Raw genomic sequence first — 17362 nt, 5'->3', positions numbered from 1 at the left:
TCGGACAGATGTCCCCAAGGGATGGCACTGCTGTTGTTCTTATGTCTTGTGAGTAGTTTGGCTGTGGTGGGAGAGGCTGATGTTTCTTGTGATGAAAGAGAAGCGGGTGATGGTTTGGATCAAAAAAATAAAAAGGGATGGAAAGTGCAAGAGAAGAGATAGTGAGTGCAGGATGCCCGGTGACTGTGTCCACCTCTCCCCACAGCTGCCATGCGAAGCCCACCGGTGGCCACCTCAGCATCTGTGTTGCTGCTGCTGCTGCTGCTGGTGGCCGTGCAGGCAGCCCCAAAGGTGACCCCGGTGGTGATGCTCACCAAGCCGAAGCCGCTCCAGCTGCCAGATGCCGCCATGCCCTCCTTCACCCCAGATGCGGTGAAAAGCCCTGGCCCTGCAGCCCCAGGCAGGGCCCAGCTGCCTTCCTCCAGCCCTGCCTTCCAAGCGGCCTCCACGCTCTTCCCATTTGAGAACGACACTCTGGATGCTGCTGACTTCTTCTTCAACTGCTGTGACTGCTGTCCTCCTGCTGCTGCACCCCAGGGGCTGCCGGGGGAGCCGGGCCCTCCAGGTGCAAACCAGAACAGAGTTATTTGCTCTTGCACCAGGTGGCTCTGCACAGCCTATCTCATCATTTCACAGGATTTTTTCTCTTTTATTCTGCTGCTGAAACGTGTAGCTATAGAGTGCTGTAGTCTAATGCTGTTATAATGAATAGTGCATTAGTCTGCAAATGCTTGCTTTGATAGCGCCTATATTGGAGCCAGAAACTATTCAGCCAAGGGAGGGTGGTAAAAATGACAAAATAATTTTTAATACAACACACTCAAGGGATTTTCATCTCCCCTAGCTCGGGAGGCTGCGGAAGGCTTTGTGCTCGTGGTGTGAATGGAGAAGTTCTCATCCCAGTCAGGTTGTGTTGTGACAGCTGGGGCTGCTGGAGGCTGCCCCCAGCCTTGCATCCCCAGGTGGATGAAGGGCTACAAAAAAAGGAGCTGACTTGTGCACGCCTTCCCACCTGGTGCTCGTGCAGCTTGCAGTACTACTTCTGTATTTGCAGATTTAATTCTTTTTAAAGAGAGGGGCAATTATGAAGCTAGGGGAGCTCCTTAGATTCGTTCAAATATTAAAGACAGATTACTTCTGATGTTTTATGAATGCCTGAGCCCCTGCGGCTCTGAGTCAGCTGCAAGTTGGTTTAAAAAATGTCGAACGATCAGCAAGAGCAAAATGCAAAGGGTAAGATATGGGGAGTGCAACAGTGAAAGCAAAGGCTGGGGAGCTGTGTGCTGGACCAGGGCATCCCTATAGCCTCAGGTGAGGCCCCTCTGCCCCACCACCCCTCTCCCTTTTGTCCCTGCAGGATTTCAGCTGTGGTGCCTGAGCATACAGGGAGCAGGGTCAGGCCAAACCAGCTCATGTCATGTTCAGTTTGCATGGCTGTATGACAGCAAATAAAACAGCCAGCTCTTACCAGGGGCATGGAAATGGAACTTCCTTTGATCCATCTCTTGATGGCATGCTGCTTAGCTGTTATCTCGAATATTATGTGTAGTTAAACCTTTGAGTTACTAAGATAGTTTTATTGATGTGATTACATTACAGGTCCTAAGGGGGAGAAGGGAGATGCTGGTCTGCAAGGTCTGCCGGGAGCTCCAGGACTTCAGGGTCCAAAAGGCTTTAAAGGAGAAAGAGGTAAAGCAGGCTAACTTCCCATTGGGAAACAAATGCTGTTGTCCTCATTGGATACCACATCACTGTAGGAAAATTGTTTGGCAATCCTGACAGGAGAAATGCAGAAGTGATTTCTCCATCTTGTGGCACCCTACAACAATAACTTCCCAGTGAGGTGCAGATTAGGGGCAGAAATCCAGCTTTAGGGTGAGATAGAGCTGTCTGTAGAATTGAGGTTTAGTGCTGTGAGATGCAGCTGAGGTCTGTGAAGGCCATTCTTGGAAACAAACATTGCTCACTGTGCTGAGGAATGTGCAAAATGGTACCAGTCCCTTTCTGTATAAAGATTTCTGTGCTACAGATGGTATTGCTAATGACATATTCATGGTGGAATGTCCTAGGAGGCAAAGGGGACCAAGGTGAGCGAGGAGCAAGTGGAAGCCCTGGTTATCCAGGCAAGCCTGGGCTGCCAGGTACGTAACACAGAATAGTGTGTTGGACTTTCCCCTTGCTGGTGATGCCTCTCCATCTCCAAAAACTCCAGTACTGATGCCTGTAACATTTTTCTTCCCCAACGTCTTTTTAGGTGAAGCTGGAGTAAAAGGCAATAAGGGCAACTACGGCTTCCCTGGGCTGAAGGGACAAAAGGGGTCCAAAGGGGACACTTGTGAGAATGGCACCAAAGGGGACAAGGGAGACAGGGGGGACGTTGGAGACCCAGGTGTGGATGGTGAACAGGGTGACAAAGGGGAGAAGGGGGACACTGGGGACAAAGGATATTGCGGGGAGCCGGGGGGGAGAGGTCCGAAGGGGGAAAGAGGGGAAGGTGGGACAAAGGGAGAAAAAGGCAGCAAAGGAGAGATGGGGGATGAGGGCATTCAGGGGGCTGAGGGAAAGCAGGGAGAAAAGGGTGAGCAAGGAAGTAAGGGTGACAAAGGGGACCTGGGCCCAGCCGGTGTGACGGGACCGTCTGGGCCCAAGGGGGTGGCGGGCAGCAAGGGGGGCCGAGGGGCTCCGGGGAGGAAAGGTGCCCGTGGGGCCAAGGGTGCCCGTGGGGATGCTGCGAAGCTCCTGAGATCGGCCTTCAGCGCGGGGCTGTCCAAGCCCTTCCCTCCACCCAACGTCCCCATCCGATTCGACAAGATTTTGTACAACGACCAAGACGATTACAACCCTGCCACTGGGAAATTCAACTGCAGCGTGCCCGGGGCGTACGTCTTCGCCTACCAGCTGACAGTGAGAGGGCGTCCAGCCCGTGTCAGCTTGGTGGCCCGCAGCAGGAAAGTGGCCAAAATCCGTGAGACGCTTTACGGGCAGGAGATCGACCAAGCCTCCTTTCTGACCATCCTCAAGCTGAGTGCGGGCGACCAGGTGTGGCTGGAGGTGGCAAAGGACTGGAATGGGGTCTATGTCAGCGCTGAGGATGACAGCATCTTCACAGGGTTTCTTCTGTACCCAGATGTTTTTGAGGTCCTGCTATAAAGGGTAAAGCCGTTACTGAGGAGCGACCCTTTCTCTCCACCCTTGAGATATGAGCATTGGTTTGGCAATGTGGTTGGTTTAATTCCTGGGTTTTGTGATCTTGTTACAAAAATCTACTTGTCAAATAGTGATTAATTTTAACTAGAGGCCCCAAGAAGCAGCACATCCCTTGTGCAGGTGGTGACGGCTAGAGAAAGCATTGCCCAAGCACCAGCAGGACTAACACAAGGATGGGGGAACCCAAGGGGCTTCACATCATGGACTTGATTACAAATCACATGATGAAGCTCATTATCCAACTGAAATTTTAATAAAGCCAGCTCTAGCAATCCTTGCATGATCAAAAGTCCTCTGGACATCAGTAGTGGTAACCACTGGAAGGTCATGGGTGTGCTAAAGGCTGTAGTGTTTGATTCATAGAGCCGAATCCAAAACAAACGTGAGCACTGAGTTTCTTCAGATCACATGTAAAGATGTAAAGGTATTACATCATTGAATCAGTGTTATGCAGTACTTTCGACTTGGTTGTGAATGATATAAAAGTTTATCTAAGAGAGTACTGAGTCTGTTTTGATCAGTGTGAAATACCTCCTGAGGGAAAAAGATGCTCTTAGCTTTCAAAAGTAAGCAGAAGAGATGCTCAGTCCATACCATTAAGCTGCTCTGAAGGCCACGCTGCTGAGCCACTGGTGATTCTGCTGGTGCTGCTGGAACGGCCCTGGGCTGCTGGGAGCAACACGGGAGGCAGCGAGAGGCAGCTTTGGCACTCACACAAATCCTGCAGCATTACAAGCACATGGACAGAGCTTTACAGCACCTCTGGGGTGTTCAGTATGGCACACAAACTTGTTCTGATCACTTTTTGTTTGGTTAGAAATAAAGCCGAAGTCCCGTAATTAGCATTCAGTGGCAATGGGATTTTCTCATCCTCTCAGCAGTCACGAGCCCAGGGCATTTCCCCAGCGATGATGTGATGAATGCTGGATCTGACCCCAACGCAGGCATTGAATTGGGTTGCTATTCCCTCTGCTCTCAGCTTCCTTGTTTAAATTGCCATCATGCTTTCCATACGCTATTTGAATTCCATCGTAAATCATGTCCCTCGTCTCTTCTTTTCCCATGGCACCAACATGAAACGTCCCTAAGACTTCTTAATGTACTCCGAGAAAATTAACACGGGAGAACTGCTGTTAAATTTTAAGATAAAAAACAAGGCAATTTTATAAGGCTGATCCTATCTACTTGGTAAACGTAAGGGGTCCTTCAGTTCATCAGCTTCTCAGCCCTGCTTCAGTATCAGCAATTCAAATGTGAGACGTATTGCCTTTGTCAGAGCCGGTACTTAATTTGGTGCTTAATCTGAGTTAGTTCCTATGTGGATCAAACTCAGAGTGCTAAGTATATAAAAGATGCAGATTTCAGTTTATGAATTCCCCGGCAGCTGGTGAATATTGAGGAAAAACAACAAGTTATAATAATAATTTCAGATTCCTGCTGTCACAACACCCTTAATTCTTTTGTTGCGCCTTCACGCTGCATCTCATACGGTCTCTGTAACAGATGGTGGTATATGGACATCTGACAAGCAATTTTCTCCTCTCCTACTGCAGTTTCTTACACTTTTTGTATAAATAACCTCTACAAATGCTCCTGAGAAAGCAATGCAATAATTCGGGATCTCTCAAGAACTTAATCAGATCTCATCCTTTCCTTAAATTAATTGCTTGGTTGTCTGGGGAAAAGCTGGAAGAGCTCCTTCTTTCTTACAAAAATCTCTGCATAAGATATATCCAGCCAGAGGAGGAGCCTTTGGGCTACTTGAATCCCATGGATGTGCCCTGAGAGCAAGTTAGGAGGAGCAGCTGGAGGCTATTCCAAGGTCTGGGCTCACAGACCTTGAGGAAGGATATAGGATGCTCACAGCACAGCCCCATAACAAATATGGGAGGTCTGTGAGAGCAGTCTGAGCTTGTTTTTTTTGCCACTAGCTTAATGCCAGTGAGAGGCAGTGCTGCTGGAAACCCTGACTGGGAAAGCAGAGAAGCATGCAGGAAAAATGGCTGAAATAACACATAGCTCCTCCATATGCATAAGTATCTCAGGGTCTGCCTTGCCAGCACTACTTTGGATTCAAAGCATGTTCACATCTATCCCTTGTTTATTTTGAAATCAGTGTTGTGGGTCTTTTTTTTTCTTTCCCACATTTAATTAGGGTACATGAAACGAGTATCATGCAGAGTTGAACCCGTGCTAAGCACAGTGAAGGGTGGTTTAGGTAAACACAGATCCTTTTAGAGAAGGATTTATCCTGAATAGCAAAAAGAATTAACTTTCACCCAAGCCATTTTCAATTGAAAAGGGGTATTTTATTTTATTTCCCTTTATTTTTTAGCAGGTATTTCTCCTGATGGAAGCAAAGCGTTCCAGGGGAAGTTCTGAAGTGACAAAAATCCCCCAGTTTTCATAGGCTCTTGCTCAGTTTTCATGCCACATCAGAACGACAGAGGATGAATTGATTGAAGGCACACTTTGTCACACTGGGTACAGTTGCTACAAATGCCAAAATATTCGTTCCATTCCACTTGAGCTGCCACTTAGCTCAGATTTATTTTGTAAAAGTAAGTGTCCCCTTCCTGCATTGCAGTGAAGCAGTTTGACCCTAGCACAAAATAAAATAAATGCTGTGTGCAAATCAGAAGAGCAGCTGTTTTCAATAACTAAGAAAGATCATTCCAAGCTGATACAAGGCCATAAAAAGCAGCTGCTTTGTCCATTAGGATGTTGAGGGCTATATCTGCAGAGAAATTTTGGGTACCTTGACAGCAAAAACAGCCCTAAACCTTGAGCTGGACAGCCCAGACCTCTGCATGAAGCTTGGGAATCATAGAATGGCCTGAGTTGAAAAGGACCACAATCATCATCCAGTTCCAACCCCCCTCTCCTGCATGCAGGGTCACCAACCACCAGACCAGGCTGCCCAGAACCACATCCAGAACCACATCCAGCCTGGCTTTGAAGACCTAGGACACCAAGAAGATGAGGAATGCCTCAGATAGCCTTGAATCTTGCTGTAAAATTGTCCTTATCCTCTAAACCTGGCTGTAGCCTGGGTGTTCCCTTCTTACTACTGTTTTGGCCTTCCAGGTGCCCTGTGCTTGTGAATGCCTCCACCTGCAGCTTATTTTTCTCAGCTGGCAAGCTCAACTTGCCCTAGAATAAAAGCCACTTGCAACTAATCAGAGCTACCCTGTTGGTTGATGAAGGAGGTGTGGGTGGTTTTGTGTTGGAGCACAGAGCACGTGGTGGGACACTTTTTCCTCTGAAGTTAATGCACCGTATCTCAGGCAGCAGCCAGGTGAGAAAATGTGTGCTGTTACGTGCTGGTTTGGGTGAAAATGGATGTGTTTTGATGACTTTAAGACAGGGCTTCATAATAGGTTTGAAAACAATGTAATGCTCCTACTTCTGTTGAAATATGTTTTGCTTGTTTGGAGGCTTGTAACTTTGCTGGTAGCTGCCTGGTTACAAAAGGAATCTCACTTAGAAGGTGAAAAACTGCCTTTCAAGGTGAATTAAAATGGATTACAGCATGATCACTGCCAGTTATCTGGTGTGCTCACAAAATGTGGAGCTTCTTAATAGGGGATATCTATCAAGCCGTGTGTAGGCTGGTATTGTTTTCTAGATACAGCCACTATTATTTATTCACAATAAGAGCTCTGTTGTGGTTTTATGTGCCCTATCTGCAAAGCTGTACCTCTGAGACCAGAGTTCCAGAAATATTACTTGAAATTGTTTCAGAATGGCCCAGTGCTGCACAATGCAGTGATTTAATTTCAAGATGAAACGTGTTTAGTCTTGCATGGAGTTGCAGGGTCCGGTTTAACAAGAGCTATGGTCTTCCATGGAGGTGTTGAGACTTGGATATTTGTATTAGATGCTATTTTAGGGATAACCTTGAGTCACTGTGTGCATTTCAAGACTCTTTGGAGTCATTCTTGTCTTCTGGAAGCTCATTCTTTTTGAGTGGGAGTCTTCAACCTGAATGAAAAAGATCTTAGGGTAAAACTTTGCAGCTGGACTTCTCATACTGTATTCCTTTTGTAGTTCACTGTGTTTGGGGTGGAAGTTGAAACTTCTTATTTCCATAGGCAAAGTGGAGGATGGGTGGAAACAGAAATGGCTTTCTGTTGGCTAATCCTTTTCAGTTTAATCTGCTCCAAGTCTGGGACACTTGGACTCTGACTGAAACTGGAAAAACAAAATCCTAGAGCTGTGGTCTTGGAACTGTTTTTATGAAAAAGGTTTTTTCTTTAGATCAATGATTGGTTCTGTTACCAGCCATGGTATGTTGCAGTTAGGAGTGTGCTTAATTGCATTGGGTTTATTTACACCTTCAATCTGTGGGTGCATCCCAGCCAGGTAAAGTGAGAAAACTTAGGAAAAAGAAGTGGAAAGGATGATCAGCAATAAGGAGTGCTGCTGGCTCCCCTCAGCAAATGCTCATTCAACAGTGAGCATCAAATCCCCACTGTACCCCTGTGGGTACTGCTACTGCTCTCAGTGCCAAAACCAGTTACTGGTAAGGCAGAGCAACTTCTGTAGAGCTCATTGCTGCCTGGAGAAGGAGATGTGCTGAGTTCCCATGTGGAGAGAAGAGGCTGGAAAGCATGTTTGCTGAAGGGCAAGATCATACAGTGAGCTTGGAAGCTTATTGTAGTTGGCTTGCAGCTCACTTGAGTGCTACTCTTTTACAGTGCCTGTGTATACTATTCTGGCATTTCTAGGTATGGGGCAATGAATGTTTACACAAATAACAATTTTTGAAGCTATAGAATCCTAAAAATCTGGGGCTGGCTTAATATGCTTGTCTGCCATAATTGTTCATTGGTTTGGTATTGGAAGGGCACCAGCCTAGTCAATAAATATGTCTATTATCCTTATGGTCTCAGTGCTTGCTCCCTTTTAGATGGGAAAATAAAATGTTAAAGCAAAACAATTGCTTTCATGAGCTTAATTGTTATTTTTTTCCATTTTGACTCTTGCCTTTTATCTCTTGGTATTCAGCTGTATAACACAGACCAGTAAATTGGCTTTAGAGGTGTGGGGCTGTGGAGAAGAACTTAGTAAAGGCAAAGTGTAAGGATTTGCATGGAGTATTCATCAGAGCATGGCTTGGTTTTGATGTCTCCTGCCTTGGAATCTGGAAAGGTCAATTTGGAAAGGCCCAGGGCAGCCTGTGCAGCTGTGCACAGCTCTGACAGCACCTGAGGGCAGGCTGTGCTCAGAGCTTTGGCACATTTCTGCAGGGCTCAGTGAGCTGTGCTATAGAGCCCTATGTGCTCCTTAGGGGAGAGAACAAACCCTACACTCCTCTGACTTTTTCTCTTGAAGTTAAGCAATTCTTTTGCCAGTGCTGCTGTTCCTTTTCCTAATTCTTAAGTATCGATACAGCTTCAGCCTTGCTCCTCTGTCACAGCTTGAGCTGAAGGCCTCCGGTGTACTGCTTTCACACCTTCTGTAAGTGTCCCAAAAGTGTCAGGGTCTGCCCATGGCCACTACAGTGCCCAGAGCTCAGCTGCCAGAGGGCTTCAGGTCTGTCCAGTGTGCAGTTATCTGCCCTAAACTGTCTCACAAATGCAGCTGCAAGAGATTCTTTGTGGCACATTGCTCTGCTTTCCCATAGAAAGTATAATTAACGTGGCTGCAAATTAGCTTTTTCAGCCGTGTTCCCCACAGTTCCATAAAATGTGAGAAATGTGGGTCAGTGCATTTGTGAGTTAGAGACCCTCTGGATGTGCACAGCTCTGTCTGCTCCCAGCACTTTGTGGTGAGGCTTCACCTCTCCCATTAAAATGTTAATTAGAAGAGGAAACATCTCCAGACTGGTGGGTTTCTAACTTTGCTCTTCTGGTACTGCATGGGAAATTAATGGGAGGGGGTGATTTTTTTTCACAGTTCCCCTTCATACTGAAAGAGTTGGTCATTGGCTGCTGGTATGTAATTAGATTGGCTTCTCCTGGATAATTAATGGGGAGAAGAGGGTTGGTGCGTGCTCCTTTTGCTGCAGTGGTGACAAAAGCAAAGTGAGCTCTTGCTCAGCTCTGGCCTCTGGTTTTGGCAAGGGATATTGAAGAATGCTTCAGACTTTCTTATGGAAAGAAATGGACTTTTTTTTTTTGCAGGTTCTTGATCATGAGAGCTTCTGCTCCAACTATTCATGTGTTTACCTTCAAGAAACAGATTTCAAATTGAATTAAGTGGGGCAGCACATTTTCTTAGGCCCTGCAATGCCTACTGCTTGGGCTGGAAATGGTTTTCAGAACAGAAATATTTCTAATGCTTCGGTACTTCCATTCTCTGGTCACTTCTGGCACCAGTGCTCCTGTGACACCCCTTGGTGTGTCAGGAGGGAATAAAATGCCAATGCAGCAGGCTAAGGAGCCATTCTGCATGCATTTGGGGCAAGAGCATGGGGTTCCTTCCCTGTGCATTCTGCTCCTCTGATTCCCGGTGCTCAGGCTCCTAAAATCAGCAGGCAGCCAACTGTATGTGATTTGACAGAAAATGGCAAGAGAGGTTAGTTTGTGGTCAAATGTGCCATGGGCCATGCAAGGGTGATGAGGCACTGTGTGGGGTAACCAAGAGGTGGGTGCACCATCCCTGCAGGCACCCACTGGCCAGGGATGGGCTCTGGGTGCTGATGGGGCTGTGGGTGCCCCTGTGCATTGTGAGGAGTGGGACTGAGGGCTCATGCCAGCGTGGATGTTGCTTTGGCCTCTCCTTGGTGCTGTTGTCCAGGTAAACTCACAGCTCTGAAGCTATTGCTGCCCAGACAGGTGGCATGGAGCCATCAGGCTAATGAACAGTTCATCCCTGATAATTTTGCAAGTGGATGGCAGCAGAGCAGGGGCTGTTGTAACTGTCTCACTACCAGGTGTGATCCAGGTGTCTGACGTGCTCCTGGAGAGAGCACTTGATGCTCCTGCAGCTCATCCTTTCTTCCTCTCCTCCCGCAAAGGGTAAATGCCATCAATATCTCCCTTCCTTACCGCTGTGCCCTCTTGCTGAACAAGAAGTATGCTCTGACTTGCCTGGGTTTGCATCTGTGGATCTGGCAAAGGTTTTTTTCTGGGCAGGTGCAGAGCAGTGGGGTCCAGGAGGAGGACCTGCTGTGCATATGCTATTTCTGGCCACTGTGCATTACGTGCAATCTGTAATGCAAACCGAAGGCAGTGACACAGCCCTGACATGAGCGATGATGAGATCATCCTGACCATCCTCTACCTTGGCAAGGTTGCTTCACCTGACGTGCTTCTGATTCCAGAAAGCCTGTTTGCTATGTAAGGGAGAGTGCTCTCTGACTTCTTGAACCCCTCTCTAATTTAAGCCTTATTCTCTGAACATTAATATATTAAATTTTATGTATCGCTGCTGATGTACAGGACTGGATAATGGCCTTCTCCTGGCTGTGCTGCCTTCTGGGTGCGTTTGCTGACATTATGACTAACACACGTTACTTCTAAGATCTCCATCCTTTTCTTTTGTTTTGCTTTGAATGCAGTCACACAACAAATATTTACTCCTGAATGGCGCACACCTGTTTTGTTTTGCCTCTTTTCCTCATTCTCAATTTATAGCTGCATTTATACTGCTTTCTGCATACCTGCCCTCTTTATTTTTTTCACGTTTAGCTCTACAGCTCTCCAGATTTTTCCTCTCCCTAGGGTGTATCTGTGTGTTTGGATGACTAACTTGCTTCTTTTGGGTAAATCCAAATTTCCAAGTTGCTGATCCAAGTATCTCCCATGATAAGTCATTGTCCATCTGGTTGCTTCCTCCTGAGCTCATGCTGCAAGCTGCAGAGAGGCTCAGTGTGTTCGTGGGGAGCGTGCAGGTTAGGCTGGTCAGATTTGGGAGCAAACAGCCGTGTCTCTGCTTCCTTTATTCAAAAAGCAAGCAAGTGTGAAGGTGGTGCTCTGCAGCTCCAGTGCTGGAGGTGAGTTGAGCCTCTCATCCTGCACACAGACTTCTTAATGTTGGGCAAATGGGCAATTGTGCTTATCTCATAACTGTGACCAGCAGAGTGCTGGGTCTTGAGGTAGGAGTCACCTTTGCTGGGCTAATATCTCATTCTTTGTGCCCAGATGAGTTTCTATAGATTTTTTCCAACTTCCCACTGTAATCAAAACCAAATTCCTTTCTGGTTCTGGGCAGCTTCATCTCAAAGCTGCTGCTGAAGGCTGCATCTGCAGGAACCCGTTCTTGGAGTGATGTGGGAAGCCAGCTGGCCTGCAAGCAAGCATCAGGCACTGCTTGCAGGGCAGGTGGGGTGAGCATGGGGCTGCACGTGGGCTTCAATCAGGAGGTTAAACCTGCTGCAAAGAGCTGGTTGCATCGTTTTAGGAGCAACCACCTATTTCAGCTAACAACAAGCAAATGTTGTTAGCAGAAGAAATGTGGTTGATTTCTGAATTGCTGGTGTATCAGAAGCTATTTTCCTAGGATCCTATTTTGCTAGGATGATAGCATGCGTGGCTCTATGGAAGTGCTGAGATTGCAAGAGTGCGAGAGAGTGCAACGATTCAGCCGCTGCTCGTAGCGCCGCACCTTTGCGAGCTCGTGTCTCGTACAACCAAATCAGTTAATAGAAACGTGGAAAGGCACTGAAGGCAGCGCCCGACCGCGGACCTCTGCTCGCTGCCAGGGACAGCAGGGGGCAGTGCGGGGCTGCGGAAGGACCGCGAGTGCGGGGATCCCTTCCCTGAGTGCCCGAAGGGATGCAGGCTATGGGGGGGGGGGGGGGAGGGGGGGGGAGGACACGGGACGTGAGCTTCTCCTTGGTGGGCTCTGTCAGGCCGGAGGGGGGCAGCTGGGGGCTCAGAGGATGCAGTGGATGTGATGGTTGTCTACGGTGAAGGCTTGTTTGAATTTGACAATCCAGAAAGCGCGAGGAAGGTTGGGGCTGCGTGTTGTCCCAGCTTATTGCTGCTCCCTCTGTGTGCTGTGGGGCTGTTTAGGATGTGGGAAACGGAAACGGCGATTCCTGAGATCTCTGCTGCTGCTCTGTGTCTTTCTCGCTCTACCCAACCGCTGGGAGCTGTGGAGTAAATGACACGGGGTGTCCTTGAGGTGTGTGACCTCCACGTGCACAGTGTCAGCTGTGAAAGCACGCTGGTGACTGCAGGAGAAACTGTGCTGTAAGTGGTCATCAAATCCCCAAAGCTAGTGGTTGCTTTTTACTTTGAGTTGAAGCAGTGAGGCTGCGGGGGAGGTTGGGGGGGGGGGGGGGGGGGTCACCATCTCTGGAGGTGTTCAGAACCACAGATGTGGCACTGAGGGCTGTGGGCATGGTGGGGCTGGGGTGGCACTGGGGATCTTAGAGGTCTTTTCCATCCTGGATTCGAATACTAGCCATTACAATCTACTTTCTTAAGGAGTGTGTGGCAAGATGGCTGGCTGTGGCTTTGGGAGGTTCTTTGGTGCTCATCCTGTGTGTCTTAGAGAATGTGAGCTGAGCTTTCCTGAGCATGCATTCACATCTACCAATGATTTGGGTGTGTGCTGCTGAGGCTTGAATTCCTGCTGCCTGGCCCAGCTTTGGGCAAGCATGAATGATATTTTTTTTCTAAAACACCTCTTATAGTGAAGATTTCTCTCATTAGGCTGCAATGAAAGGATATTTTGAACGCTGTCAGCAATGCTCATGCCAGTCTAGGCTATTTTAGAATAGCAATAATTATTTTTCGCTAGAAGTCTCTGATACAGTAATGTTTTCTGAAATGTGCTGGAGCAGATGGCAATAAGAGGAGATGAACATCTTGTTTTTGATTCCGTACAGCTTAATGGAAGTAGCCCTTAAAGTCATATGGTTTTAAACTGATTTTTTGCACAGTTTATATGTATGAAAGAACAACTCCTGTCACGTCAGGACACCCAAATGACGAACAGTGGCAAACTGTCTCATTGCGAGAGGTGAAATAAATAATGTAGACATAAAAGAGGAGACAAAAGTGTAATTATTAACAACAGTGAGGACATAAATTAAATCCTGGTGATAGGCTGAGGCCGGATGCAAGGGCGAGTTTTGATGAGGAAAGGCATTGCAGCATAAGGCAGCTTGGCCTCCACCCAAAGATCACCTCCATGAGGCAGCCAGGGTTCCTTCCTCCCTGAGGTGGTCATTCTACAGTATGTAATCACTGGGGCTCAAATGTTGACTACGGGGGAAGAAGCAGTGCGTGCTGCTGAAGGTAAGGATGGAGATGTTGCAGTGAAACCCATACAGGTGAGAGGGCTGTGGCGTGTCCTCCAGCCCTGCTGTTCCAGGTGCTGTAACAAGGATATGCATCAGATGGCTGCTGGGGTGGGCACATTGCTTGTCTGGGGGGCATGGCTGCTGAATGATTTAGTTTGGAAGGGGCCCCTGGAGGTTTCCTTTCCATCATCCATCCAGGACAGGGTCAACATCAAGGCTGTGTTGCCTTCATTAGGGTTCTGTAGAAGCACCTAGAGGAAGTTCCTGTTTGCTAGTTGAGAGAAATGTAACCACACTGAGAGGAGGTATATCTTCATTGACTTTCATAGATAAATGCCTCTTTCAGTTTAGGATTTGACACTTGTTAAATATCCCAGTGCAGCATCTTATCAATGTTCTTGTTTCCATAATATAACTAATAGCTGGCAGTTTGTATGGTATAACTACTGAATTCAGACCTGCATTTCACATCAGTGCACTAAGTTTTGAGGATAATAAATCTGTCATGTGGGTGCAGTAACTGCTTGCCTTTAGGTTTAGTAAGATTTATTTATGTGGATTTGCTCTGTGCAAGAAGCAGTTGTGGGCACTGTTGGCTGTAGCTTGTTCTCTGTTATTGTATAAAGACACCAGGGCATGAGAAATGCTGCTGGAATGTCACTATCTCATGAAGATAGAATGGTATTTGCCATTTTTGGTTCACTGAATGCGTCTTTCTGTAAGGCTTAACCACTGGTGAATCCAGATGAGAGGGAGCTGGATGATGAAAATACTGAGGATCAAGAGATTGTAGGGGGAAAAAAGATTGGTAGATCTGCAATTCTGCTTTGAATTATCAAGGCATTCCTGCAGTGACTACAGTTTAGAAAGACTTTTCCACTTTGTGAGAGGAACACTTTCTGTGTATTTTGATAATATTGGGCTCATTGATTTTTGTGAATGAGGGCAGTGGGATCCCTAAGTCATCTTAGTGCTTTCTGTGATGCTTACGTTGGAGTTAAGAGCAACCATTCCTTGACCATAGGACTAAAAAGCCTTTTGGAAGGCAGTGGGTGGTTTGACTTGCAGGTTTAACTGAAGGTGGTGGTATCTACTTTGGATGTAGATGATGGCCATCATCTCACTGACCCCAGAGGGTCTTTCTCTGCTTCTAACACTCCTGCAGTCTTATGGAGCATGTACAGAGCTATTGCATGGAGCACATCTTGAGGACACTAGCGCTGTTCCCTTTTTGCACTTGAGGGAATGTAGAGAACAAGGCAATTTTCTTCCTTAATCTTCACACAAGAAGAATGCTTCCATTCTAGCAAATGCTCTCAAGTTTCTCAGCTACTTGGAATGAGAGGTGTGCATCCAATAAAGGGAATCCCCAACCTGTAGTGCAAATTTACTGGAACAGGTTGCCCAAGCAGGCTGTGGATGCCCCATCTGTGCAGGCATTCAAGGCCAGGCTGGATGTGGCTCTGGGCAGCCTGGGCTGCTGGTTGGTGGCCCTGCATGTAGCAAGGAGGCTGAAACTGGATGATCATTGTGGTTGATGATCACTTTCAACCCAGGCCATTCTAGGATTCCAACTGTTGACCCGCTGTGCTCCAGATGTCTGCTGCTCTCTGGCTCTGTTTCACACAGCTGGAGTCAGAGGAGTTGCTTAATGCCACTGGCTATGCTCTGATGGATACACAGAATATTTTATATTGGCATTTATGCATGAGCAAATGCTGAAATATGCTTTCAGCAATATTGCATGAGAAAATGTTCTGGACCTCGTTCTAATGGAAAAGTAATGACTTAGTCTTGTAGGAAAGCTTAATGTGATTTTTTTTTTAAGTTGGTGTACAAGATGTAGATGTTCTTTCCACAGATGAATATGTGGAACAATCTGCTAAATGAGCCCTACGCTGTTTTGATGTAATCCATGCATTGCACGATGGGTCTAGGACTTGGTTTGGGCGAAGGGTTCTTGTACAAAGGCACTGTGCTAATAGCAGCTGTGAGAGCCTCTTGTGTGTTGGAAGTAAAAGCTGCAGAAACGCTGGTCTGCCAGAAACCCACAGGGGAACCACCAGTTGGGATGCTGGAGGGCATGCAGACGGGGTGACTTCAGGAGCATGTGGCAGCCTCCAGCCTTCTCCTGGTGGTGGGCAGGATGGGTGCTGGCAGCTCGAGGTGTTCTTATCAGCCCAATGTGCCCCAGCTGTGCAGGGATTTATGGTCAGTTACTTTCCATGAGATTTAAGGCGATTTAAAAGCTGCCTGAGATTTAAAAGGCTTAGAGTAGGGAAGCTTTAGGTATTTACAGTGTTTTCAAATTTGCAAATGCTTGAAATGCTGTTATCTGAGCTAAGTCTTGATTAATCAAAATAAATAAACCTGGCTTTCTCTCCAGCAGGATGCTGCAGAGCAGCTCCCTCACTTCTGGGAGTGTGGGGTGATGTGATGAGCAGAGATCTGCAGTTCTGTGTTTGAGATAATGAGAACTTTCAGAGCCCACTTGAGCCATGTTGCTCAGGTGTAACTGCAATTGTTGGTTGGTGCCTCTCCATGTGTGTTATAAGAGCTCTGTGAAGCCCAGTGGAGTCTCTACTGTCAGTGGGGATGAACATTGGATGTAGGAACAGGATAACATGGATCATTGTGGCAGCTGGGGAGGATGTCTTCACAGGGTCTAGGTGCAGGTTTGTGCCATGAGGTGAGGACCTTGTGGAGTGTGAGGGCTTTGGTGCCCCAGGCTATTGCAGCACTGGTAGAGCTGTGGAGATCCAAGGTGGCCCTTTGGGTCTCAGTGGTGTAATTGCTGCTGTTCTCCAGGCTGCAGTCAATGGGTTGCATGGAGGATTCACTGATGCCATGCTGTGCTGGGTGAGGACTGAGGAGAGTATGGCTGGTCCACAGGGAGCCTTGCAAGTGATCTGCTATGTGCTTTGGGTGAAAATGCCATGGCTTCACATGCTGACTCCCTGGTAGAACTGGGAAGCTGGTTGCTACCCACAGCATGTAATAAGTATAGTGGAATTAGTGATTTCAGTCTATTCTGGGCCTGAAGACACCCTTATTATGGCTTTGTGTGTTGCAAAACCTTGAAGTGCAGCTCAGGAACCAGCACGTTGCCAGATGCTGCTGCTGCTCATCCTGCTGATTTCCTCAGCCAATGCCAATAACCTCAGAGGAGTGTGGAGTGAGAAACGTTCCAGGATAATTCTACTTGGTGCTAGAGGGTGTGTGGGATGGAACCCAATGTCTGTGTCTCCATTGTGTTGTGGGCACTACAGCCTATTTTGAAGAGGCACAGATAGAGCAGGGAGCTCCCCTTTTTTGTCACTGGGGCAGCAGTCTGCAGACACTGAGTGGGGGCTGTGGGAACAATTTGGATCTGGTATCTGAAACAGATGAACTTGAGCAGCCTTTTGTTGAATTGTACTTCACAACCTAGCAACTGTTCTGAAACAGTCTGGCCCACTTCATGCTTGGAGCTTCTGTAAAGGTATAAATTGTTTTTTTTTCTTTCCACTGCTGTCTCTCCCTGCGTATTCTACCTTTTATTTGTGTGCTATCTTTGTCAAAGCATTTCTCAACTTGATACTTCCTTTCTGATGTCCCCATCTCCTTTTACAAGGGCTTTTATTGCTTGGCAGCAGGAGCTCAACAAGTGCTGGTTTCCTGGCTCTCCCGGGTGCTTTTGCTCCATGACAGCCCTTCAGGCTCCTGAATGGAGGTGTCTTGGTGCTGCTTGCTGCCTTTCAAGCAGAGTCAGCTTTCTAGTACCAGGGGAGATCGAAGGGAAACAAAATGCAAAGGGTGGCATTTCTGAAGAGGCAAAGATTTGCGTTTTGCTGGTTTTGGTCAGTGCAATGTCAGTGTAAGGATGCTACAGTGATTAATTTTCTCTGCCACTGAAGTTTTATGCTGCTGAATAGAACTACCAGAAATCCAGATAGAGCCATTTGCAAACAATAT

At 47.2% G+C, this 17362-nt stretch overlaps 1 protein-coding gene across 1 annotated transcript; it reads left to right on the top strand.

Moving 5' to 3' along the window:
* The first annotated feature begins 210 nt into the window (after window positions 1-210).
* OTOL1 (otolin 1) lies at window positions 211-4073 on the top strand. Its single transcript, XM_052685916.1, has 4 exons — window positions 211-565; window positions 1600-1689; window positions 2070-2141; window positions 2255-4073. Exons 1-4 carry the CDS (start codon window positions 211-213, stop codon window positions 3148-3150), a joined length of 1413 nt encoding a protein of 470 aa, XP_052541876.1. The 3' UTR covers window positions 3151-4073.
* The last annotated feature ends 13289 nt before the right edge of the window (window positions 4074-17362 follow it).

This window comes from Tympanuchus pallidicinctus, unplaced genomic scaffold (genome assembly GCF_026119805.1).
Source record: "Tympanuchus pallidicinctus isolate F22 unplaced genomic scaffold, pur_lepc_1.0 scaffold22, whole genome shotgun sequence".
In the NCBI taxonomy this organism is placed as follows: Eukaryota; Metazoa; Chordata; class Aves; order Galliformes; family Phasianidae; genus Tympanuchus; species Tympanuchus pallidicinctus.
The sequence above is the reverse complement of the archived record's forward strand: the minus strand, read 5'-3'. Positions and strand labels throughout refer to the sequence as shown.

Coding starts and splice junctions, on each gene's coding strand:
- OTOL1 (XM_052685916.1), top strand. CDS start 211: ATGCGAAGCCCACCGGTGGCCACCTCAGCATCTGTGTTGCTGCTGCTG. Junction 566..1,599: donor GGGGGAGCCGGGCCCTCCAG/GTGCAAACCAGA, acceptor ATTACATTACAG/GTCCTAAGGGGGAGAAGGGA. Junction 1,690..2,069: donor AGGCTTTAAAGGAGAAAGAG/GTAAAGCAGGCT, acceptor GGAATGTCCTAG/GAGGCAAAGGGGACCAAGGT.